The 27,543-nt window shown below is 33.6% G+C and overlaps 1 protein-coding gene and 1 long non-coding RNA gene across 18 annotated transcripts in view; one reads left to right on the forward strand and one right to left on the reverse strand.

The window, feature by feature from the left end:
- LOC123526882 (trichohyalin-like) overlaps positions 1-27,543 on the forward strand; it is a 102,567-nt gene that overhangs the window by 1,554 nt on the left and 73,470 nt on the right. For 16 of the 17 annotated variants that reach the window (XR_008367116.1, XR_008367117.1, XM_053523493.1 and 13 more), the window contains exons 2-4: positions 14,233-14,352; positions 15,916-16,108; positions 25,358-25,716. Coding sequence is in view for 15 of the 17 variants with exons in the window: in XM_053523493.1 (XP_053379468.1) it covers positions 14,233-14,352; positions 15,916-16,108; positions 25,358-25,716 (672 nt within the window). In the remaining 2 variants the exon portion in view is untranslated. Of the gene's footprint in view, positions 1-14,232; positions 14,353-15,915; positions 16,109-21,882; positions 22,072-25,357; positions 25,717-27,543 lie in introns of those variants that run through there. The other variant, XM_053523504.1, reaches the window with a different exon arrangement.
- LOC128548499 (uncharacterized) lies at positions 1,923-26,404 on the reverse strand. Its single transcript, XR_008367118.1, has 3 exons — positions 26,165-26,404; positions 16,710-16,870; positions 1,923-2,166 (listed from the first exon to the last, which is right to left on the reverse strand). It is a non-coding gene; the product is annotated as an uncharacterized LOC128548499 (long non-coding RNA).

The raw sequence follows: 27,543 nt of genomic DNA on the forward strand, positions 1-27,543 counted from the left end.
TGCTGTTCAGCGATTCTCTAAATGGACCGAATAACACGTGAAGGGATGTAGTTCCATTAGATTTCTCAAACTTCAAACAGTTCACTGCATGAATGAAGTTAAGTTGTGTCAATTCCCTTTGCTATGACCAATATACGATGTAATCTGTCATATTTATGACTTGTGATTGTGCAATACTCGAATGTAACTCATTAAGCATAAATGTGCATTTTAAGAATTGCGCAGGCTTACAAAGCTTGGGTAACATCCAGCGAAAGACAAAAAATAGTTCCACAGGGCTCCAGATAAGATGCGTATTAGCGTAAATTGCGTATAGAAATAATGCAAATACGCATGTCTAATAATTTCTAAGCGTATAAAAACGTATATAAAATTACAGAAATGCACACAATGCTTTTTTAAAAACAAAATCTGAATCGTCTGGATGCGTTAGGTAACATAGCCGATCAGCCTTAATTCTCCCACATTGAACGTAAACACGCATCGTATGATTTCTATAAACTTTGCGTGGGTTGAATTTTGCAGTCAGTAAACGGATAAATTATCGGAAGAAGAAGCTCTTACTGGTTTGTTTAGTTACTACTGATATTAAAAATGATTTTAATTCTTATTTTTCGAGAAATAAACAAATCGGCGAAACATTAAATTGTATTTTCTTGTAGTTTTTGAAATCGAAAGTAGATCGTCTATGTTTGGCTGCTTTCACGAAACGAAACAACTTTTTTTATGAAAAGATTTAAATAAGAGGTAATTTTACCGTAAACTTCAATGCCAGATACTGCCAATTGCTGCTAAATGTCTTCGTATCATCACAATTTGTAAAATATATTGTTGAAACTGGAGAAAAGTGTAATCGTATCCGGATATAATATTTTGGGTAAATATCGAGCTGTGTTATGAAATTTTAAGAAAAAAACTAAAAACAAACTGAAACTGGTAGACTATACTGTCAGTACATCAATCATTAGCCGACTTAGGCCCTTCAGGCCTTTGATTATGTTATGTGAACTTTGATTTTTTTATTATTATTATTATCATTATTACCGGTATATAAAACAAGAACTTAGTATATTAAAATATATTTTTATTACAGTAACTGTTAGTTTTGGAAATATAAAAATTTTAAATAGTTCTATTAGAATATGCGTTTTGGAAAGTGGTAATTTTGAATATTTGATTGTGTTTCTTAAATTAGTAATATTAGATATTTTTATTTGAAACACATGAAAATTAATCTTAAAGACTTACTAATTTTGTAACACATTCATATAAATCCAGTGTCATAGATGTAAACATTGTCAAGTGACTTCAAAGAGGATTTAGGATGTACCTAATCTGATGCCAGTCCTATTGAAGAATGGAAAATTTTGACAGTTGATACTTTTATTATGGGGGCTTGAATAAAAAAGAGCTAAATTTTTCTTTAAAAATTGTTATCCTTTGATGGACTTAAGGTTCCTTATAATCCATATCCATATCTATAACCAGTTGCAAAGGAATTACGTCACCAAAAGAAAGCTTGAATTTATGATAAGATTAAATAGCTTGAAGAGGAAATCACTTTGATAAAGCCAAAGCAATCACTTTCTCCATTGATGCTGTTATAATATTTTTGTTAGGTGCAAAAAAAGCATGAGAAAGTAAAACATTGACTTTCCTTTTATTTGTTAAAGAGACCTGTTATTTGTATATGTGTATCTTAAATGAAAATATTTTAGCTTATTAAATTAACTTTTTGGGACACCTTTAATGACTTATTTTGATTAGAAAAGTTCATTTTATACATTCGCTCAGGAACTTTAAAAATGCAGAATCTGATGGTATACATGTATAATGCTGAAGTTGACAGTGATAGCATTCTTTAAAATTCTGCTAAAAATGACAATTATAACACCTTCAAATTTATTGAAATTTTATGGACATCTGCAACATTCTATTTCCAAAAAAAATCGTACAAATTTCATTGAAAAAAAGGAATATTTGAGAAATTTACAGTGTTTGTAATATGTCACAGTCCAAGTACATGTACACATAATTCACATTTAATAATATGTGTAAGAGCCTTCAACCAGAGAGCCTGGCATAGCTGGAGGAAAGTCCTGTGTGGTCGAACACATACAATGACCTGCTGTTCCAGCTCATCAGGCATGTCCATGAGTTGTTTTCCTGGAAGAACATAATTTTATTAAATGTTAAAAATGCATGCTTGGACTTTAACTTAAATTAGCAACATTTTGAATATGGAATCCTTCAAATTTCCTGTGACTTCTTCATAATTTTATGTCATGATTAATATATTTCAAACAAGATCATAAGATACCAGACTATGCCTAAATGAATAAATAATCTCAAATTGTTTAAGTATATACTAGATACTGAGTAAATGTTAAAATAAGAATAAATGTGCACTTTGTTTCTATACTTAAACTTTCTTTTGCAACATTTTTATTATAACAACAACAACAACAACAACAATAAATTTATTGCATTAAACATTTTACAATGTCTATAGCAAACTGACAACTCCAACACGAACATAGCTTTACGGAAGATCTTACATGTACTTAGTTTCTGATTTTACTTGCATGGTATAAGAATTTGGACAAATTTATTAACACATTTCTAGATTTTATTGACAAAAGGTTAGATAGTTTTTGAAGCGTAGGCCATGTAAAATAATATCTCTTTAGATATTTTTGTCTGAGATCTTTGTATTTAGTACATATTAAAAGATGATGAAATTCATTTTCAACCATATTTGATCTACATTGAACACATATTCTATTATTTCTTGGAACATTAACATGTCTACCTGTTTCTATGAAAAGATCATGGGAAGAAGTTCGAAATTTAGTTAAGGCTATTCTGTATTTTTTCTCTTGTATTTTGTCTAAGTACGACTCAAAAGCAAATGAATGTTTGAATAAACAATATGTTTCTAAACGAGGTGAATTATTAATTGCCGCATACCAGGTTTGATGATATATGTCTATAATTCTTTGTCTAATGATATTATAATTTAACAACATAGTAAATTGATTTTGCCACAAATACGCTAACCCTGCTTGATCTAATATACATTTTACTTGATACGCCCAATTGGTTTGGTTATAGGTAACGCCATTATCAACATCAGTCTTTAACATACAATACGTTTTAAACAATAAAGAAGTATCTTTCTGTTGTAAAACTTTAAGCCAGTATTTTATAATTATTAGTTTCCTATAAATATACATCGGAATTCTTCCTAATTCCCCGTAAACAGCATCCAGATTGGTGGAAGTTCTCACACACAGTAGTTTTCGACAGAATTTAGAGTGCACAAATTCGACATCCGGGCTTTTATGATAGCCCCAAATTTCTGCGGCATAATTTAATATAGGAGCTACAAGTGTGTCAAATAAACCTAATTTCTGTGAAACTGGCAGTTCTAACTGATTATTTACAATAAACAAGTTATGCATGGAAAACGAAGCATGTTGCGCAACTAATTTTTGCGTGCGATTCCAATTTCCGTTTTTAAATAGATGAACGCCTAGATATTTAAACGTTGTAACAACCTCTATACGTGAATCATAAAGATAAAAATCATGGGAGGTATGACGCCCGTTTTCGAAAATCATAACTTTTGTTTTGTTTACATTTAAACGTAATCCCCATGTATTACTGTAATTTTCAATGTCATTTAACATTGACTGAAGAGAAAATGGATCATACGCAAATATAATCGCGTCATCGGCAAATAATAGAAGAAAGATTTTAAGATCACTTATTTGCAACAAACCATCTATATTGCTATTTATGTTGTTTATGATATCATTTAAGAAAAATAAACATAACAAGCTACTTGACGAATCACCCTGTTTTACGCCAATATTAGACTGTATATATGAAGATTTATCTGCCTTGTATCGCACATACGATTTTACAACATTATACATAGATTTTATAGCCTTGATAAATTTTGAACTAATATTTTCCTGCATTAATTTATGCCAAAGATACAGCCTATTTATTTTGTCGAACATTTTTTCCCAATCTAAAAATGCAGTATACAGTTTTCTTTTAGACGCTAATGTTTGAGAAATTAAAGCATGTAAAATAAAGATACAGTCTACTGTAGACTTGCCTCGCTGGAAACCAAATTGATTATCTATCAGTTTCTCATGTTTTTCGGCCCATTTTGTGAGACGTGCAACCAGAAGTCTAGAGTATATTTTAGACAGGATATTATTCAAAGTGATACCTCTGTAGTTTTTAGCTTCGTCGGCGTTCCCTCCTTTAAAAATAGGTATTATAATTCCTTCTCCCCAAGTTGTTGGGAAAATACCATTATCTAATATTTTATTATAAAGTTTATGCAGAAAAGGAGATATAATGTCAAACGAGTTCTTAAAAACCTCAGAGATCAATTGATCTGTCCCTGGACTTTTGGAATTACTTTGCGCTGAAACAGCTGCTTTAATTTCTGTAATGGAAAACTCTGTGTCCAAGTCATTGTCTAAAACATTATACTCACTCGGTATTACGTAGTCTGCATTATTATTTTCAGTTTCATAAAGCTGATTAAAGTGCGTGTATAAATCATTAATATTCAAACTATTTGATTCATTATTATTTTGTTTATACTGCCGCTTAACATTTTTCCAAAAAGATTTTGGATTAGTTTTAGCTAAATTAGATATACGTGTACCTTCTTTCTTGTAAAAAAGCCTTTTATACTTTCGTTTTGTTTTAATGTACGTTTGTTTTTTATTCAAGAAATTATTTTATTAATTAGACTTTTATCTCGAATAAATGCATTTCTTGCTTTATTGTATTCTTTGCGTGTTTCATAACATTCTTTATTAAACCATTTTCTCCTCTCGCTATTGCTATTTATACATGTACTATTATTTATAATTCGCGTTTTTCCGAAGATTTGAAAAGTTTGATCTTGCATAAAGTTAGTGAATGACTCAACAGAATGATTCACATTACTACTCTCTACGCTTTCAGTCATGCGTTGTAAAGTTGTAAAATTAGCCAATAGATTGCTTCGGAATGTATCAACAAGTGTGACGTCCCACACAATGAAGCGCTCCTGTACGATAACATTATCACGTGACTGTATTTGTGGGGGTTTGCATTCAATGTTAAAATTTAATGCGCAATGGTCAGAAAATTCATTCGGTTGCATAATTTGGAAGTTCTTAAAGTATTTAAAATCTTCGTATTTTAGCAAGAAATAGTCAACCACTGACGCACCATTCCTATTATAAAATGTCATGCTTCCTATTCCTTTATCCAAGCCTAGCCTAGAATTTGCTATTAATAAATTTGTAGATTTACATAACTGAATAATACGTTTACCTTGAGTATCTAATACCTGATCTTTACTACATCTCGGAAAAACAACATCATTATACAATAATTCTGCATTATCTAAATATGCATCACGTACAAGATATTCAATTTCATTCGAGGTTCTACCGTTTAAGTCTCCAATTATGCATGTCTTTCCTAAGGCATTATACTTTTCAATTCCAATTTCTATTAAATCGAAAATATCATCATTGTTAAAACGTGTTATAATTTTAGAATCATTAGGTTTAATATATGTACTACACAAATATATATCCTGATCAAACTGAAAAAGACTCTTACAAAGTTTAATCCATACTATTCCACACTGGTGTTTTTCTACGACTTTAATTTTGCTTCTAAATTTTGATTTAAAGTAAATGGATAATCCTCCACTATATCTACCTTTTCTGGTATTCACAGATTTATTTCCAAATAAATGGTCAACATCATAACCTTTTATATTTAAATTGTAATGCGTTTTGGGTGATACCCAGGTCTCAGATAGAATAATCACATCGTGAGATTTAACTATTTCTAAGAAATCAGTATCGGCTAATTTTCGCGTTAATCCATTTATGTTCCAGGAAAGAATGTCCAAACTTTCTTCATGACTCTCCTAAGCTGTTGTGGGTGGGGGTGTGTATACAGCACCGTCGATGTACAATTTATCGGCGACAAGTTTCACTGTCTTGCCTTTCTTCTTTTCGTTTCTCATAACGGAATAAAGCGGTTTACGAGCCTCCCGCCATTTTTGAGGTATTTGGACACCTACGCCAAGTTGCTTTGCCTTAAGATCGTCCTTCAGGTTAAATGCCGTGGCACGAATTTCTTCCCTATCAGAGAACGAATGAAATTTGACGATTATCGGTCGTGGCTTCTTGGAAGTATTGGGATTTCCCATTCTATGAGATCTGTCAAACTTCATGCGTGAACTGTCAATACTAAGATGATCTTTGATCATTTTTCTAACTTTCGTCTCGTCGGTTTCTGGAGATTCTAATTCCATTCCCATGGCTCCCTCTTGGTTTTCCGGTATTCCATAAAATATTAAGTTTTCCCTCATGGATCGAAACTCTAAGTCCGTGACCTTGCTGTTTAACTCGCTGCGATCTTTCTCTAAGTCATTAACATGAGTTTTAAGTGATGTACAAGATTTTTGAAGAGTTTTAATTTGATCACCAGCCAATTTTAACTCTTTGTTTTGAGAATCGTACTGTTTACTTACGAATGTAATTGTGCTTTCAACTTCTACCACTCGTGTGTCAATATTGTTTACTTTTAATTCCAAGTCACACAACTTCTTGTTGATACTATTAACTGTTTTTTCAATGTTATCGATTTTTGACACCGATATTTTGATGTTTTTAATATCCTCTATGATGCTAGAAGCCCATGGGGGCGGTTGGTTGAGTTGTGCACTAGTACTTGCAGAAGGTCCAGCATATTGCGGCGCAAATCCCGGCGGGGACTGCATAAAAGGTTGCCCATAAGGCTGCTGTGGGTAACTCATATTCGTATTCCACGTATGAAACGGTTCAAATGTAAAGTACTGAGAGCCTTCACTTTCACTGAACTGGAAACGTTTATTTTGTATATTTTGTGTATTTCCTAATCCGCCGCTCGATGAATCGCCTAAGGCATGTGTACACGAACCGGTTTGACCAGTTTTTTGTATGTCCGATAACAAAGGAGAAATGTTTTTTCTTTTCTTTCGCTTTTTGTTTGAGTTATTTTGATTCTTATCCGTACAATTTAATTCCGAATTCTTCCTTCTGATTTTCTATTGACTTTTCATTTTTTTTTGTTAATAGATTTCAAACAAGATCTCAAGATAAAGTGACTGTCGACCAAAAAAAAGTAAAAGAAGCGATAATTATGCTACTTAAATTTGGAAATTGATTCAATGAATAATAGATAAAAATGTGTAACATTGTAAAATATTGGTTGTGTGCCAAAGCATTGTCAGTTCTTTGTACTGTATGGCTTTTTTTTCTGACAGTGTATGTCATGTATCAGAATTGGGTATCATGGTTCACAATTGACAATAAGATTGTACCAGTATACATATTTGACACTGTAACACAATGTAATCCAATAATGATCATTGATTGTGATTCATCATGACAAGGTTTTTCTGCTTTAATTGTCAGATTTTACAAAAGTTAATTTGACATTGTCCAAGCCTGAGTTTGAGTTAAAATGTTTCTACATTGGCTGTACATAGTGGCAGAAATTTTGATTTCTGAAGCAGTTCAGATCAGTAACAGAAGAAAATTATTCCATCATACATTTACTTTGTTTGATGACCGCTTTCTGAGCAGGGACCTCAGTGGCTGACAGGGTCAGGTCATTGACTTCGGATTACTTACCCTTCACCTGGGTTTGTTTCTTGTTTGTGTCTTAATACATGCGAGGGAGCCATCGGGGCTGGCTTTTGGAAAGCTTTGGCTCTAACCAGGTTTCAAAACCATACTTTAAATAATGCCTGGCTCTTCCTCTACCATAAAAGCAAGAAAGCCCCTATATGACCCAGACAATGCTCAATGTGACTTAAACCTTAAAACCCAGCAAACTTCTGACATTGACTTAAATGTTGTTGCAGTATGCAACATATCTGTGACAATGCTATAAGTGCTGCATGTTATCTTGTCAAAGAATTCTACTCTTTTAATTTAATTTGATTGGCTTAAGTTACCACATTTGAATTCACTTCCAAATTGTGTAAGTCTTCATACGTGATATTATCACATGACTCTTTGTATAAATTACCAGTCAATAGTTTACGCTATTGTCCAGTGTGTAGTTCAGCACTAAATTTTGTTGGGCTAAAGTCAAAACCTTATAGAAAAAATGGAATTTTACTTCTGTTGTCATGTTATAAAACACTTTTCGAATGGCAGGCTGGTCGATAATCAAATTTTAAAATATTTTAGGTTATTCTCACCTCAGGCAACAGTTTTGATTGTTGACCCGCTAGCCTTCAGTAAGTGTATATTAATACAGTGTTAATACTGTTTAAGAGAATCAGTGGAGATTTTTTTTTTTACAAACCATTAATTACAACCTTTAAACTTTAAGAGAGATTTTGAGGACACCTTTACAAATTCATAACAAAAATGTCCAGAATTTCTTTTATTGAACTTAGAATTTAGACTTTTGTAAAAGATTTCATTCAATAGAAAATAAAGATTATTCTCCAGTTTAGCAAATAATAACCTCAGGAACACACCTGGTCAAGAAATGATATGCACATTTATTATGATAGTATTTTGGCCAAAAGGTTGATTAATAACCCGTTTTTTTTTCAGAGAGCACCTGTAGACATTGAACTTATGGTACAAGGTTACTATTTGACGACAGGGTACCTTAATAAATTACTATATAATTGTAAACCCTAATAACCTAATATTACTGTTTTGTAAAATTTGTCATCGTGGAATTTAAGAATTTGAACTAATGTTTATTTCATAGCCTTCTATATCTTTTGAAGATTTGTTTTTGAAATCTAGTATTAAAGAATGACCATGTTTAGATATGCATTTAAGCTAAAGGTGGCTTTAGATATTCGTAAATACATCATTTGTTTTAGGCAAATACAGACAAAATCAATACTATGTCAATACAGGTGATGAATAGTGGTCTGTTATGCACAAAAAAATCTTAGCAAAAATCTGAGATAAGTCATGGTATGTATATAAATTGTATTTGTTTTGTGATTATTGTGATACCAGAAGGAGCAAAATATTCTTTCTCACACTTGCTACCCTTTTGCGATATGTGTTCAGTGACAAATTAGTGTGAGTATGCTAAAATTAATGGTAACGTAAGAATTTTTTTCTTGCATACCAGAGAGGATTTTCCCATGTTGGGTGCTAGAAAAACTTGTCTTAAGATGACTCAAATGCTGCAATTTATGAATGAATGCATAAATTCATATGCTACTATAATAAAATGGTTGTCAAAAGAAAAGTGTTCGTTTTACTTCATTTCTTCCATTAATTAAAGAAAAAGGCATGCAAGAAAAAGAATCTATCACTAGTTGAAGGTGCGCATGGAAATGTCTAGCTCTCGGAGTAACTGTTTTGCAGTAACTCAGCAGAGCCTCGTTACTGCCTAAACAGATATTTCCATCCGCACCTTCAACCAGTGAAAGATTCTTACAATGTACAAAGTTTCTCATGAAGCATATCAACGTTCTCCATTTAGAATGCAAAACCTGCTTAATTTCTAAAATGGACTAAACCATCATTCAGTTTGGGCAATACCATTTAGCAATCGAAGAGGTGTTTACTGAAAATTTACTGACTGAATAGCAAACAGTGCAGACCATGATATTAAGCCAGCATGGATGTGCAGGATGATCTTGGTCTGCACTGGTTGCAAAGGCAGAATCACTAGCCGCCAGGGTCTAAATGTTAAGCTTGGAAAGTTTTGAAGCTTATTTTTTAGGAAAATTACATGTTGTTAATCTTATGAGACAAGCCTTATTTCATCATTAACCAAAAAGTTTGGAAGATATGTGAGAAAGGAAAAAAAATTTTTGGCAGTATAAAGAATCTTTGATGAACCATTGTTATCTTATTGCCTGGGTCCTGGGGATTGGAGCTCTGTCATTTAACTGAAACTGTTTGTTTTACAAAGGCATTGGCGAAAGAGGCAAAACATTTCTTTCAGTAATCTGTCAAAGGTTTGAACCATTTCATAAAATGTATAACAATATTGCCATTGATACAAGATTTTTTCTGTCAACTCTGTTTTAAGCACTAACACAGCACAAAGTTTGTTAAAACTTAACTTGCCCTTTGCTGAGGGTGGAACTATTTTTCCCATTAGCATAAAAAATTCAGAAGAAAGAACTGAAGAAAAAGTAATAAAACAAAAGTACCGTTTTCAAGATAATAATTTGGCTTTTTTTAGGTCAAAGCTAATGTTTGGTGTACTTCAGATGAGCATCTTAGGATTATCTGGATTTCTTGTTATCAACTTTGGTACGGATTTGGACTTCTTTATCAGAAAACTCACGATATTCTGCTTGTACTTAAAAGCCACTTTAGATAACTCTGTTTGGAAATGTTTCTGATATCCTGTAGCAGTTGATAGTGTTTTAAGGAGATTGATAACTCAGTGTCCCACACTAGTATTATATACTGTGCAGTCATTACTAATGATATATGGGGGGGATAAATTTTCATGAATTTCATGGCTGCATCATTCCACATATGAGCCATGCCGTGAGAAAACCAACATCATGGGTTTGCGGTCAGCATGGATCCATACCAGCCTGCACATCTGCGCAGTCTGGTCAGGATCCATGCTGTTCGCTAATGGTTTCTCTAATAACAATAGTCTTTGAAAGTGAATAGCATTGATCCTGACCAGACTGCGTGGATGCGCAGGCTGGTCTGGATCCATGCTGGTCACAAACCCACTATGTTGGTTTTCTCATGGCACGACACATATGAAATTCCAACCAATAATAATTTAAACTAAATAAAATTTTAATTCATTTTCTTGTCTATAAATTCAAATCCCCACAAACAATATCTTGAAATCTTTACTGGAGCAGTAGTAAACCACCATCTATAAAGTTTGCTTTATGTTTATTTGTTTATTGGTATAGGAAAGAAATGCTTTATTTTCAGACAAACAAAGTTAAGGAGAAAATAATCTTATACATATTACTGCTAAAGCTGTGGCCACCTTATGGGGCATATACTATTGGCTCACCTGCTATGGCTGACGGGCAGCATCCACAATAGTTGCCTACTTGCCAAACTTGAGCACTTCTTATCTAATGTTTTTCAAACTTGATCAGAATGTTTGACAGCCAGCTGGATCTTCTAAGTCTCCCAAGTGTGTTGGCCCTTGAAATACTCAGTATTGCAAAAATGGACTGTGTCTACTCTCTTACTTGAGCAGTTCTTATCCAGTGCTAACCAAACTGGATGGCAATGTTTACAGACATAATATGTCAACCAAGTTTGATAACCATTCAGATTGTTTCAGTGGCTGTGGAGTTATGAGCCTTGAATTACTAAAGCTTGCATTCAGTGTTCACCCATCTCAGAATATTTATGTGAATTTTATCTTGACCAAGTTTGATAACTAGCTGTATTATCTTTGTTGCTCTAGAGTTATGGCCCTTGAATAGTCAAAATTGAGAAAATTCACAGCTAGCCTGCTCAGAAAGTGGGGTATATTGAAAGTGAAAATTATTTTGTTCTAATGGGCATATATTATGACAATTTGACACTATGATTGTAATCTAATAAAATAAGTTAAAAAAAATTATTTCACTTTGATAGTTTGTTGATATAAAAGCATTAAATAATACTGTTGTTTCCTACTTGATACCAGACATTTTCATGCAATTCTAAATTGTTGAAAAGTATATTATTCAAACCAAAAGTGTTGCATGTAGCTTTAATTAAAATTTTGCTAACTTAAATGTAAATACCGTACATGTATGCACTGAATTAGATTCCTTAAATTTAAGTTTTCGATGCTGACCCTAACCATGCTGGAATAATTGATTCTGTATTTGCGACCAGTGTAGATAATGATCAGCTGACCGGCCTGCACATCCGTGCAGTCTGATCATGATCTGCAATGTTTGCTATTCAGTCCATATCATTTTGGTAAGCACCACTTTTAACATTTAATGGTACTGTCCAAATTGAAAGATGGACGAGTTCGTTTTAGAAATTTAGCAAGGTAAGGGCTAATGTAGGGGTTAAATTATATCTGAAGATTTGTACATGTTTCATTATATTTCACATTCTTCATATCACTTAGAGTTCAAGATAGACTTGTCTATAAATTCTTTCTCAAAGTGCCACAAACTTTTATTTTTACTAACTTGAAAAGGCTGTTTGTTTGTTCTCGATATTTGAACAAAAGCAAGGTAAACATATTGACAAAATGGTAAGTATTTCTTCATACTTGAAAAAGACAGGGATTTAAATTGTACTTTTGAAACATTTTGTTTTATTTCTTTGACGTTCTTACATTTATGGGCAAACATTTCTTTTGTAGTCGGGCCAGAGTTTTTGCCTAATAATTGCATAAAAGTTTGAGATAAATCTTCAGTAAATTGGTTAAGAGTTGAAGAGGGGTGGTTGTAAATTTGCTTTGATTTGTTCGAGAGTATGGCAATTATTTTGTAAACCTCCTGCAGTTAGAAGAATTTACGGCTTTAGTCAGCCAGTTTTAAATATTTGAAGCATGTTTTTATCACTTCACTTGACAAATACGATATAATTTTATAAAAAATAAAATAAAAAGAGGACAAAAAAGTAGTTCCTTATAAATGATACAAATGTTTTTTTTATTTTTTTTTATTTTATAGTCATTTCTACCCAAAACCTAGGATATTAAATCCAAGGATAGAGATATTAAAACTGATAGTAAAAAATAAAGTAAGAAATACATTGAAACACAGTCTTACTTAAAACGGCATATGGATTGTTTGTGCCTCAATGGTTAATTCTGCTGTGTTCAACTCACTGAAATTACGTATATATTTAATATATATTTAATATATATTTCTTGCTCTGGCAGGAATAATATTTTTCTGGAGGAAAGCCTTAGTGCTGGGTTTTTAGAAACGCCCGAGGTTATATTTAAGAAATGATAAGTTCCCAAGTGTGATTTATTGTAGAATAACCTGTGTTTTGAGTTCTTATGCGTAAAAATATATCACGAAGGCCATAGGCCGTTTCGCATAATAACAAAAAACTTGGGTTATTTAAGAAATAATATATCTCATCCAGTGATTTGTCGTTGAATAAATCATTGTTTGGAGTTCAGATGTGAAGGTATTATATCACGAGGGTGCAGCCCGAGTGATATACATGTAATAATACGCATCTGAACGACAAACAAAGATTTATTCAAGAGCAAATCACTAAATGAGATATATTATTCGATTCTAACACGTTACAAAGGATTTTTACGTACATCCTTCATGACAGTCATTAAATATTTGCCAGTTTTCAATTGGTTTCTTTTCCAGTGCGCTGCTATGCCGTTTGACACCATGACGTAATAATTGTGACGTCAGAACAGTGATTTGTTGTATAATAATTCACTGTTTTTTGCCTTCTTTGTTTAATAGGAAAATGAATCGGATCGTGTTATAATCTACGATAAATCACACTTGGGAACTTGTTATTTCGATTCTAACACGACATACTAATATCAACAGTGGTAGAAAAAATTGTAACTACTTTTTACGACCGTGCTATGCACCTGGATCGGATGACGTCATTGCACGCGCGTGGATTATTCCAAAATAACCCAAGATAGATATTGCTCTACATGTATATAAATAAGTAGATTATTCACTAGTCGTGTTAGAATACTGAGTTATAGGACCCAGTCTAAAAATTCGTGTTTGATTGGTTGATTCTCATAACAGATTCGAGATTGACCAATAGCAGGGCTACAGTTTGAGACTTGTGTAAAATAACAATCTTAGTAACAAACAGTGTCTTCTATGAGCCACGCCTTGAGAAAACATAGTGGCTCTGCGGCCAGCATGGATCTAGACCAGCCTGCGCATCCATACATTCTGGTCAGGATCCATGCTGTTCGCTTTCAAAGCCAATAGCAATTAGAGAAACCGTTAGCGAACAGCATGGATCCTGACCAGACTGCGCAGATGCGCAGGCTGGTCTTGATCCATTCTGGTTGCAAAGCCACTATGTTGGTTTTCCCACAGAGCGGCTCATATGTATTTTTAATCGGAGAAGCAGATTAAAAAACACCACACCTCAGGTTTCTTAGTCAGACAGTATTACCACTTGACAACTACATCCATTCTCATAGTATGACAGAGGATGAATTTATTAGGTAATCTATGTATGGTGAATATATATTTTACAGGAAAGTCCGTCGGTGCTACATGTAGAGATTGACAAACGTCTGGAGGAGGATGGTTTGAACCCACAATGCACAGATGAGGAGAAGTTGTTCTATATCTGGAGACTGTACCAAAATGCCGAGGTTTGTGATTTATTACTTGGTTATGTTTAACTGTCTTTTATTTTCATTAAGACTTTCATACTTCTTGACAGTTTTGTATCAGAATAATTATAGACTATAGTGCATTTTATTTGACCTGGTAGGGTGTGGTTGCGCGACGGTCCACTTCATTTTTGTGCAGGGTATGTAGTACATGTAACCAATGTAGCGTTGAATTTTAGTCGTTGGTTACCGAAGATTATGGAATGAAACAATTATATTGCTCTACCAGTTTTGCTCGTTATTTGAGATTACCATTATTTGCATATGTCAGAGATTTACTCCGCCCCATCAGGTCAAATAAAAATAGAAGCCAGTACATGTATATGGAATCGAGTAACTGTATACATTTAACACTCAAAATATAGTTCTGATTGTATACATTTTAAAAGAAACATGCATGTTTGTAGTAATTGCTGCTTGTTTAACCAAATATACTTTGACCTCAATTTCACCAGTTACTGGTATTTGCATTGCACTTTGAATATCCATAATTATAGACATTATCATTGGAGTAGTAGATACTTTTAAAGTTTACATTTTTCTTTCTCCACTGATGTACTGTTTCGGGGCCATTAATTTGACTGTAAACAGTTACAGTCTTGTATTTCACTGACGTCAGTTTTAATATTTCTATGAAAACAGTAATATATTAGCAGAATACTAAGTTTTGTGGAATTTGCTTCAGTCCACGAATAAATCCTCTCATTTATTTAATATTAGAAATCTGCATATTGATGCCTAATGAAACTGCGATAAATTATTTAGTAATAATATATTTCATTTAGTGATTTGTCGCTGAATAAATCGTTGTTTGGAATTCAGATGCATCATGCAAGGAATTAAATTACGAGGGCGCATCCCAAGTGATAATATAATATGCATCTGAACGACAAACAATGATTTTATTCAAGAGCAAATCACTAAACGAGATATATTATTTCGAATCTAACATGTTACCAAGGATTTTAAAGTACATCCTTGACGACATTCATTAAATTTTTGCCCGTTTTCAGTTTGTTTCTTTTCCAGCGCACTGCTATGCCGTTTGACACTTTGACGAAATAATTGTGACATCAGAAAAATGAAATGTTGTATAATAATTCACTGTATTCAGCCTTCTTTATTTAATAGGAAAATGAATCGGATCGTGTTAGAATATAAATTTTATAATATGGTCAAAACTGCAAAATTTATGCCAGTAAAATTAAATGGATTTAAAGTATATGTTCAGTACATACATCATATTATGCACTGGATTAAAGTATGAGTATATCCAGCTGGCTTATGAAAGGTTGGTGGTTTTACCCAGATGCCCATTCATGATAAAATAATATCCATAAGGGCACATGGGGTCTTCCTCTACCATCAAATGCTGGGAATTTACCATATGACCAATAATTGTGCTGGCGTGACATTTAACCAGACCAAACAAACTACTGGTAATAATTTAAGCTAATTTTGTATTCCTCAAAATAGAATTGTGATGGTTTTATAATTTTGCCTTGTTAATGATACTTTCATAAATAAATAAAAATATTTCAGAATGACTTGCTGTCAGCGACTGAAAAGCAAGAGCAGCTTAAGCGTTCCCAGGCGGAGGAAATGCAGGAAGTTGAGAATTATGTGGAGCATATTCGGCACCTCTCGGACGAGCGAGAAGCCCTCATTCAGGAGCTGGAGACTGAGAACGACCAGCTTAAACAAGAAATAGAAAGATTTCGACAGGAACAAAATGGTAAGTGTTTATCTGTATTTGTCAGTTTTGATAAATCATACTTACAAGATCAGTAATATGTAATTTCGTCCATATTTCTCCCCTTGTTCTGCGTAAAATTCACCACTCAAACAAGTGTTGGAACTACTTGATTTGATAAAGCTATGGCCTGTATGAATAGCATGTAGCAGTAACAAACTGTGTTGATTGTGGTCACTGTCTTTTCCAAAACACAGACTTGAGAGGGACTCTAAGCATCTGGCATAATTCAGTCTTGAACTGTTAATAAATTGGTATGAAGTTTGTATACTATGATACTGATACAATAGCATCCTGAAGAATGTACCTGTTTACCTCTGTTTAAAATATATTATGAGGATGGGAAACCTCCCTTCAAGGGTTGATAGTCAGCAGATTCAGCTGAAAAACCATTTGAGTAAAGTAGCTGTCACACTAATATAAATTACTCCCACCAATAGAATAACTGACCAGTTACAGTTTTACCCCAACCCCACCCCCATTCTGCATGACCATTATAAGCCAGGAACCAGTCAACCTTGCCTCACAAAAGAATTAGCAGAGTGTTCTACTCTTTTGTGAGGAAGGTAGGATTAGTACTTACTAGAATTACCATAGTCCATGCAACAGCTGAACTCGCCCATTTTCTTTCCCATGTGTTGAAAATCCTAGTGAATGAAACTCGGCAGGGCAACAGCCTCTGTACAATAAAAACAGGCCAGTATTCTCATGGTGAAATCATTCTGGATCGGTTGCACTGAATAGCTAATAAAAAAAAGCATTGCAATTAGTCATTTACAAGAAATTAAAAAGCATTTAATTTGTAGTGCAACACTTATGCATTTCTTCTTTAATCACTTTTGGAAACAAAGAAATTCATTGTGTAACATGAACATTTTCATGTTTTTTTAAGCATTGAACTTTAAATAGTGCAAAATATCTAGTGAACAAATCAGGTTCTTGCATTTTTTTTTCCAATTAAGGGGCAAACGTGAACAGCAGTGCATTTTCATTTTTTGCTTTTTACACAAATAATGTTTGTGGATTTTTTTTCTTTCTTATGAAATGAGGATAATTTAATGCAAAGTGAAAAACCAAGCTAATTTGTTGCAAAATTTACTCAAGAGTTGTGATCTTACTTCACTGTTCAAAGGGAGACAATTAGTACTAAATCTATTGGTTAATTGTTTTCTTATTGGTCCTCTTTTTGCATATTTCATTACATTTGTCTTAAGGGCAGATCTCTTAAAACATGTTTAAATAGCATATTATAAAATCAAAACAGTAAAATATCAATAAAAATGTGTTTTTTAAAATGCAGTGTGAAAAAAAGTAAACTTTTGTAGCAATATGTAATACGTATTATGGTAGAGTACATGCACCTGTTAAATTTCATGTTTAAAATCTATTAATCTTCAAAATAGGTTTCTAAATTACTGTCATTAAATATATTTTTGAATTTTTACTTTGTAGTGCAGCTTTATAAGTGTATATATTAAAAAAAAACTGTCAGATAAATGTCTGATAAGGAAATTGAAAAAAAAAATAGAATAGCATTTTTTAAATGACTTTATCTAAATTTAATATCTAATGGATATTGGAATATAGGTTTTAATTATAGGTGAGAAGAACATTATTTGAACACATAGAATAACTATGTCATTAATAAGAGAAAAAGTGATATAATTTGTCAGTCTGAGTCTGGGCTAAAAAAAAAAGTAATTTGATGCAGATGTGAACTGCCTTATAGTGAAACAATTTTCCCGAAAAATTCTAATTCAGAGTTTCTCATAGCAGACTTTGATTATTATGTCAGGGATAAGGTTAAACAGGTATTACTTTTAACAATCACTATGATTAATATACCATTTTCGCACTTCATGTTCAAAACTTTAACTTACAGTGTATGTAATGGAATTTATATTTCAAATTTACAGTTTTAATCATAACCCTGCTAAATTTCTGTAATTAACTTGTCCATCTTTCAGTTTGGACAGTACCATTAACTGTTAAAAGGGGTGCTTACAAAAAGATACTGACTGAATGGTGAACAGTGCAGATCTTAATCAGACTGCATGGATGTGCAGGCTGATTATGATCTACACTGGTCGCAAAGGCAGAGTCAGTCATATCCTGCATGATAAGGGTTAACTGGTGGTGGAGTAGAAAATGGGGGAAGGAAGAGCGGTGGTCTAAGTGGATAAGGTGTCAGCTGCTCAATCCAGGGGTCGTGGGTTTGAGCCCCACTAGGGTCATGACCATGACTTCTCATATGACACCAGTACTGGTTTTTCCAGGAAGTGGACTTGAGAGTGGTTACAATAAGCATGAAGCTTTCATCACAATCAAGCTAAAACAAAGTACTTTAAACTAATGGGAGAAGGAAGGGTGAAGTGGGGGTGGTAGATAGCCTCTGAGTGATTAAGAGTTACTACAGTCAATGCACTTGCCCTGACAGTTTGTTCAAATCTCGCCTTGGGTCAGTCTTTCTGGTTAGGAAACTAGTTGTCTGGCTTATTATACCCCCACCAAACATGTTTGAGGGGGGTATATAGGAGTCAGTTTTGTCGCGTCGCGTCCCGTCCCGTCCCGTCTCGTCCCGAAATCTATTATCTCAGTTATTACCAAATGGATTTGATTCAAACTTAAAATACATGTTCCACCTTATCAACCACATCATGTGACACAAGGTGCATAACTCTTGACACCAAGTTTTCATGAATTATGTCCCCTTTTACTTAGAATTTAAGGTTAATTTTGATGTATTTTCACTATATCTCAGTTATTACTAAATGGATTTGATTCAAACTTAAAATAGATGTTCCACCTCATCACCCACATCATGTGACATAAGGTGCTTAACTCTGACACCATTTTTTTATGAATTATGCCCCTTTTTACTAAGAATTTAAGGTTGATTTTGATGTATTTTCACTTTATCTCAGTTACTACTAAAAGGATTTGATTCAAACTTAAAATAGATGTTCCACCTCATCACCCACATCATGTGCCCACATCATGTGACACAAGGTGCATAACTCTGACACCAAGTTTTCATGAATTATGTCCCCTTTTACTTAGAATTTAAGGTTAATTTTGTTGTATTTTCACTATATCTCAGTTATTACTAAATGGATTTGATTCAAACTTAAAATAGTTGTTCCACCTCATCACCCAGATGATGTGACATAAGGTGCTTAACTCTGACATAATTTTTTTATGAATTATGTCCCCTTTTACTTTAATTTTAAGGTTGATTTTGATGTATTTTCACTATATCTCAATTATTACTAAAAGGATTTGATTCAAACTTAAAATAGATGTTCCACCTCATCACCCACATCATGTGACACAAGGTGCATAACTCTGACACCAATTTTTCATGAATTATGCCCCTTTTTACTTAGAATTTAATGTTAATTTTGATGTATTTTCACTATATCTCAATTACTACTGAATGGATTTGATTCAGACTTAAAATAGATGTTCCACCTCATCACCCACATCATGTTACGCAAGGTGCATAACTCTGACACTATTTTTCTTGAATTGTGTCCCCTTTTACCTAGAATTTAAGGTTAATTTTGATGTATTTTCACTATATCTCATTCTGATTGGCTTAGAGCCAAAGGGAAGTAACCTTTTTTTTAACCTTTGTACTGAGTTTCTTCCCCTTAAATTCCAGGAATTAGTCTATTTTTAGAAATCCTATTTTTAGATTTTCAATATTTCAGGTATTTTTCTAACTTTTTTATTATAAGTCCTATGTAAAAAGTAAAAACATTTTTCCGTGGTAACATGGGTCGGTAAGAAACTTTTTTGTATTCACTTTTAGTGTATCTCTAATATTAGAGATTTAATATATTTACTAGTATTACTATACTAGTATTATACTAGTATTACTTATATGTGGAAGCCCAGGATGAAGTACTCCAAAGTATTTTTAAGATTCCTTATGGTTGCCATTCTTCTGTGACAAGACCGTATGGTGGGGGTATGAGTCACTCCTGTGACAGTTCTAGTTGAATCCTTGTGATTTTCCTTGCTATATGATTCAAATAATCCATAACAGGTTTTTATTGAATTGTGGCAGTTTTTGAGGGTGGAAATAGGATCTTTTGAAAATTTTATGCCCAGTTTTGAAGAAAAGGGGTACATTGATTTGCTTAATGCCAGTCAATCTGCAAATCTGTCTGTCTGTCTGTAGATCATTTGGTTTTCAGGTCAGTTACTAGAGAATGCTTAGTGTCACAATGGTTTACCTTTGGTCAGTAAATGACCCATATTGTTTTGGGGGTCAGTATGTAAAAGGTCAAGGTCACAGTGCACATAAGGCTGAAATGGGTTTCTGCTCAATAAATAAACAAGGCTTTTGCCTACTATGTCATACTTCATCAATTGATTACCTTAAGAAAAACAAAATTAGCATTTATTATCCAAAGAATGTGGGACATGTTTAACTAATATTTTAGATGAACTATTATAATTGCATAAGCATTTTAAGACTGACGTGTTTTACTTTAACTTGTAGCCAAATATATAATCTTTTTTAATTGTTGCATTTTTAAGTGTTATAAAGAATAATTTAATATTTTCATCATAAATTTAAAAAAAATGGATTGTGTAAGAGACACTTACAACAGGATTTCAAATGCTTCAATGTAAAGGAAAATTGTGACATTTATCTGACTACTACATATTCATTTGACGAATTGACAGAGAACACTTATTCATTGTTACACCATCAGATTAAATCCACGCATGATTTTAGATATTTAGCGTCTCAATTGCAATTTGGCAATTATATTTGACGACTATTTAACCGCCCAGATGATTTGAGCCAAAATGATTAGAAATGGACCAAAAGGACCTATTTTAAATCTAATAAAATATCAAGATTCGAGCTTTTAGCATTAAGAGAAGTAATAATATTTGGATCAATTTGTAATTGATATTTGCTTGATCAGGATTTTAATAAAGGCATAAGAGGTCACAAAAGATGATCGTTTACACGGAATAGTGTTATCTGCATTTTTTCAATGATATATTATCGCAGTATTTGAATCCTTTTGTATTGCCATTTGATTGAATTAAAAGACGTCCATTCATAGAATAATCATAAAAATTATTGTATATACCAGATCAAAGTTTTATATCTTGTTTTATTCGGCATGCACTGGGAGACTTACGTTGGCATGAAAAGAAACTCCGTAGCTTAATGGTTGCATTATGTCCGTCATCAATAACTAAACACCTTTTCATTGTCGCATTTACAGCACCATTATAAGCAGAGAATTTAACCATAAATCAACACTTTTTACACAATGTCATGTTGAATTATAAGTTACATGCACCTGCTGCACCTAAAAACTTTAATTCTATGACGATTGTGACAAAATTAACTCAAAATGCTTTCAGAAAAATCAAAACTGTCAGTGCAGTCGGATTTTTCTAATCCTTTGCAAAGTTAAAGACGTTTGCTTTCACTGGTGTTACGCCTTTATTTTTTTGCAGTCAGCCAAAATATTTGTGATTGCAACAAAAAAAATTGTAAAGTTAATTTATTCGTCTCATCACGGCTACAATGGTAGCTGCCGTTTTCTGGCATTTAAAACATAAATAATTACGTTTGATAAGAAGAAATCAAGCCAAGTGTTTTATATAGATTTTGGAGTAGGTATATACAAATATTGGATCTATTGTCGTTTTGGCGTTAAATTGTAAAATTGATGATCGTATAATAGGATTGATAGGTGATCATTGAGCGATTGTACTTGTTATATAGCCGTCGTCTTTTGGATACTGCTGTCATTGGCATGCAGGGATTTTAAATGAAAGAGTAGTCAGTCTCTAAAATTTGTGATAATCGTTATTGTTTTTTTTATGTGTTTGGATTTTTTAAAGCAGTGTTTAAAGTGATAAAAATGTTAAAATTTCAACAATATTGGATTATGGTTAAACACAAGGTAAAAACAGTATGTTAAAAATTACTGAGTTTGTAAAAGATTGAAATTTGTCTTTCAATTTTATTGAATTATTTTTAGCTTAACTATTTAAAAATTACAACAAAGTAGACTCAGAGTCAGAGTTGGCGCCGTTGTCACAAAAATTTTGCATGTAGGCAGGTTTCTCACACGCCGTGTGACAGTAAGTGCAGTTGTCTCTGGCTGCATGAAATGACCACAGAGAGCTGAACTCTGTAACTATTACTTGCATTTTAAAGACCACTTTTTGAGTTATCAGATTTAGTTAAAAAGTTTTCTTTTTATGATAGTTCTTTAAAAAATTTTTAGGTCAAATGCTGTCAAATTCCACAGAAGTCTTCAACATCATGAAATAACTTTAATATCAAGTCTTGCATTCAGTAGTTTAAAACACAGTTATGCCACTTTATATACTTCGAACATTTTAACCCTTAGACTGTTGGCGGCAGATGATTCTGCCTTTGCGACCAGTGCAGACCAAGATCAGCCTGCACATCTGTGCAGTCTGATCATGGTCTGCACTGTTCGCTATTCAGTCAGTAAATTTTCAGTGAAAACCCCTTTGAGTAATAAGTGGTAGTGTCCAAATTGAAAGATGGACCAGTCCATTATAGAAATATAGCAGGGTAAGGGTTAATAAAGATTTGGTTTGTAAGCTTATTTTTTGCAGAAAGCCTGCCCGCCTAGCTGAATAGGGAGAGCACAGATCTATGGATCGCAGGGTTGTGAGTTTGTGCCCTGTGTATTCTCAGTGACAATTTGATAAAAGACACTGTGTCTCAAATCATTCATCCTCCACTATTGATTCATGTGGAGAAGTTGGCAGTTATTCGTGGAAAACAGGTTTAATTGACTGGTACAGAATCCAGGAACGCTGGTTAAGTTAACTGCCCGCTGCTACTTAACTGAAATACTAATGAAAAACTTCATTAAACCCAAAACAAACAAACAAATTTTATACAGAAGGTTGTGATGATTATGTCAGATAGTAAAGAACCCTTTCATTAACCTTAGTCCTGCTAAATTTCCAAACTGGACTGGTCTATTATTCAATTTGGGCAGTACCACTTATTGTTCAAAGGGGTGTTCACTAAAAAGTTACTGACTGAACATCAAACAGTGTAGACCATGATCAGCTTGCACGGATGTTTAGTGGATGTTTAGTGGTTGAGGTGTTGGCACCATTGGAATAGAAACATTTTGTATCTGTTATTTTTCTTTCCTATTTGTATTTTTATGGGGGGATAGGGGATGGGGATAATATATAAGAGTTTAATTACACTTGTTTAGTGGTTATATATGGTGGTGGCACCATTGGTAGTGTGAACAGTTTAGTTTGCTAGGCACTTTCAGGATGTCAGTAAAGGTTTGATTAAATATTTTTCTTTTTTGAAGAGAAACATTTTGTATCTGGTATTTTTCTTCCCTATTTGTCATTTTTGTGGGGGGATGGGGGTAATATATAAGAACACTTGCATGTTGAATAATAATGTGAGCCGTGCCATGAGAAAACCAACATAGTGGGTTTGCGACCAGCATGGATCCAGACCAGCCTGCGCATCCGCACAGTCTGGCCAGGATCCATGCTGTTCACTTTTAAAGCCTGCTACAATTAGAGAAACCGTTAGCGAACAGCATGGATCCTGACCAGACTGCGCGGATGCGCAGGCTGGTCTGGATCTATGCTGGTCGCAAAGCCACTATGTTGGTTTTCCCATGGCACGGCTCATGTAATTGAATTGAATCGTAGAACTGAAAAGATAATGGGAGTCATAACTTACTGGTTAAGGTGCAGCCACTGATCTGGTGGCGTACAGGTTCGAGACTATAAGGAACTGTATTTCCTTAATAGGACACCCGAGTCTATGGTGTTAAAACTGAGATTGGAGACCAGTCTAATAACTCCAGTCTCTGATTGGCTAATCCTGAGCACAAATTGAAATTGACCAATCACAAACTTGCATTCTCTCTGACTAGTTTCCAAACTTAGGCTTATAATTATAACCAGCACTTGTTTTCGCAAAGCAGCAATCATGAAAGAAGTACTTTCTCTTTACACTTGAGCTATAAGTAGTTTGTTCAGTCAGAATTAAACTTGAGGCCATGTTTATATGTACTGAACAAATATTTAAGAATTTGTTTAAAGAAATACAGGAAGCCCCACAGGTCTGGTTTAGTCAGTGGGTCAAGCCTTTAGCATTGTTATAGAGGATATTGAACTTATGCATGTAAGTGTTAAATTTCTTTGATGGATAAAGCAAACTTGACCAATCTGATGAAAGTAATTGAATATAATTGAATTATTAAGTGCCAGACTTCTAAAAGCAAGCCATATTTGGTCAATTTGTTCACACGTCTCATTAAGCCCTGTGCAATATTCTACAGTATGCTCTGTTTCCCCTGAAAGGCAAGTTTCACCATGCTAAATTTCAAATACTTGGTAAAGGCAACATAACTAATGCCAGTATTGCAAATTGAAAATCTTTGGTCTAAAGGGCCATACATCATTTACAGAACTCATCTGTCCTGTTTGATATTTTCAGGTTATTTTTCAAATAAGAAGTTGGCATTAATAGCGCAGCATTTTACATAGAACTATCATTAAATATTCGACATTGGTCTCCGAGACCAAGTTGTTAAAGTAGCTGTCTATAACCCTTAGCCTGCTGGTGGCATGTACTGATTCTGCCTTTGTGACCAGTGCAGACCAGTAAATGTTCAGTGAACACCCCTTCAAATAATAAATGATTTTTCCTGAATTGAAAGACAGACAAGTTTGTTATGGAAATTTAGCAGGGTAAGGGTTAAAATCAGTTACTCCTCAGCAGCTGTAGGTTTGAAACCTTACTTGGGATGTAGACTTTTTTCATGTCAAGAAGCCATCTACCTAGCTAATTAGTGGGCTGTATGATGCAGGGTTTTTTCTAGCTAATTTGGGAACATAACCTATACCCATAAAATTGGTCATTACAAAATTGTCCATAATTTGGTCAGTTTTTGAGCAATTTTGATGAAATTTTTTTCAGAATGTAGATTGGGAATTTTTGCACACAATATGCGAAAAATACATACTTTTTAGCATTGGGAATATAGCCGAATAACGGCTATAAAAACGACCGAAAAAAAACCCTGTGATGTCAGACCCAACAATTTAAAAAGTTTATAATTGGCATTCAGTATTTGATATTCAGCATTTGCTGAGGATCATTGCATACTGACCTTCCATGGTTTCACCAATCAAACTAATGAGTACTGTTTATATTTCCAGCATCTGCTCTTCGTGATGAGACGGCTGAGATGCTAATACAGCAGGGCCTGGAGGAGATCGCCCAAGCCCCTACAAGTGAACAGATTGCATTTCTTCTAGTTGAACGTGCGAGACTTTTGGACGAGCTCGAGGCCGAGCAAGGTCGGAGTGCATCAGCATTATCGGACGGTAGAATATCGGAAGATCTTCAGCGTACGATTGATCGTGAAAGAGAAGAACTTCAGGAAGAGATAAACCAAACGCGAGAAGTAACAAAGACAGAAATTGAGCAGATCAAGCGTGAGCACGAGGAAGAGATTAACGTAGTTATGGATGAAAACCAACGACTCGAAGATGAGCTGGCTTCTTCCAAGAAGCAGGTAAGTGTTGAAATTTACAACCTTGTTGCCTCAGCATTATGATTTAAGTGTTAAAGTTTCAATTGTGTTGAAATAAATCTGAAAAAATAGAATAACCCTTAAACTTGTGTCGTTAGGATGTATAAATATACCTAAAAAGGTTGTGGAAAATGTTTATGAAGATTTTTTTTTTTTTGAAAAAAGATTATTGTAAGATGAACAAACTTTGTAACCATTTTATGTAATGAATATGGTTAAATATGCAAACATGCAGTCTTCTTGGTTATAAGTTAGCTAGTCTTGCAAGTGAAAAAAAAGTAAAAAAGTAATTTTCCCGTAAAACTAGAAATAGAATTTATTCTTGTTTGATTACACATTAAATCAGTGGCAATGTTTGATTAAGTGTTCAAAGAGCTCTATCAAACATAAGCAATCAAATATCTTCAAAAGTGACATTTCTGTGAAATACCTTAAATCGTTTTAGTATCCATGTTTATTGGCATCAAACGGTGACTGTAAATTTAACTTAATGTAATTATGCCATTCGATAAATCCCTCATCTCTCAATAGGTCTACATTTTCAAGGGCTTTGTATTTACTTATTGGCCAAATTTCCATTTCGAATGGCAGTTTCACATCAAACTGTTTTGTTTCATATCAGTGCCGACTTCTGTTTGAAGTGTACAAGTCCATTTGCCGGGGATTACAAGATTTGTACAGTAGGGAGTAATTCATTATCTTTGCTGTTGACAGTTTGACGTATAGTGACTTAAAGGGGACTCTTAAGGATATACTTTCGCATATGTGGGATAGAAAGTTCAGTTACCCATTTCATTTCAAATTTGAGATTTTTCAGTTGAAAATTTGATTGATATATGAGGAAGGCATGAACTGCTGTAAGCCAAGACAAAAAGTATCAAAGTTACAAACAACAAAGTTTGCTTAAATTACCATTTATATGCTGACACATATTTGTCTGTAGACTTGGTAAGATTCATGTTTGTTTTAATTGCTACTGCAGTTTGAAAAGTATAGTTGAAAATCCCATTAAAAAAAAACCCTGAATATTTAACATTATAATCTCCAAAATCTTAACCATCTACAAACAGTCAATTTTAGGCAATGCATAGTATGTCAGAACGTTGCTAATCAGATTTTTCAGTAAAAGTCTTGCAAAAATTACTCATATAGTTACCCATTACGTATCTGTATTTTACCATGATTTAATTCTCTCCATAGTAAAATTGTTAAGCTTATTAAAGTGAGTTTGAATATCAATCTGATTGGCAGATTTTGATTGGCTGATTTTGAGCTAAGTTTATAAATCATCCAATGGCAAAGGTGTATTGTTGAGACTGGTCTCCAAACTTGTTTTAAAACCTAGAACCCTAGTTTTCAGGTTATCAGAATTTACTTTTGAAGACCAGTCACAAAATGCTGATTTGCCATTGGTCAGGTTCAAGACTGTACTCACAATAACTCCAGTCAGATGCTAGATGTTTGAAAATGCATGGTTTTAAAATTCAGTTTCATGAAGTCACAGAAAGCTGAAAGTTTCTGCCTTTATCATGGCCAAATTCTGTCATGTACTGAATCTGTTCAGGTGGTTTTCAGGTGACCAGTGATATCTGCCAATACCTGAATTATACACCAAACCAAATTTTGGATCTTCTTTTTAACATGTCAAGCCAGAATGTAACCATATAACCTGAACTGCCCTTGTGCTTTTTAACCCAGATAGAACTTTAAAAACATTTCGCTACCTAAGGTTAAATTTCAAAGAAAAACAGAAGGTCAGTCAACAAAATAAATATTTGAATTAAAATGAGATGCACGTAAACTCTGCAC

This window comes from Mercenaria mercenaria, chromosome 14 (assembly GCF_021730395.1).
Source record: "Mercenaria mercenaria strain notata chromosome 14, MADL_Memer_1, whole genome shotgun sequence".
In the NCBI taxonomy this organism is placed as follows: Eukaryota; Metazoa; Mollusca; class Bivalvia; order Venerida; family Veneridae; genus Mercenaria; species Mercenaria mercenaria.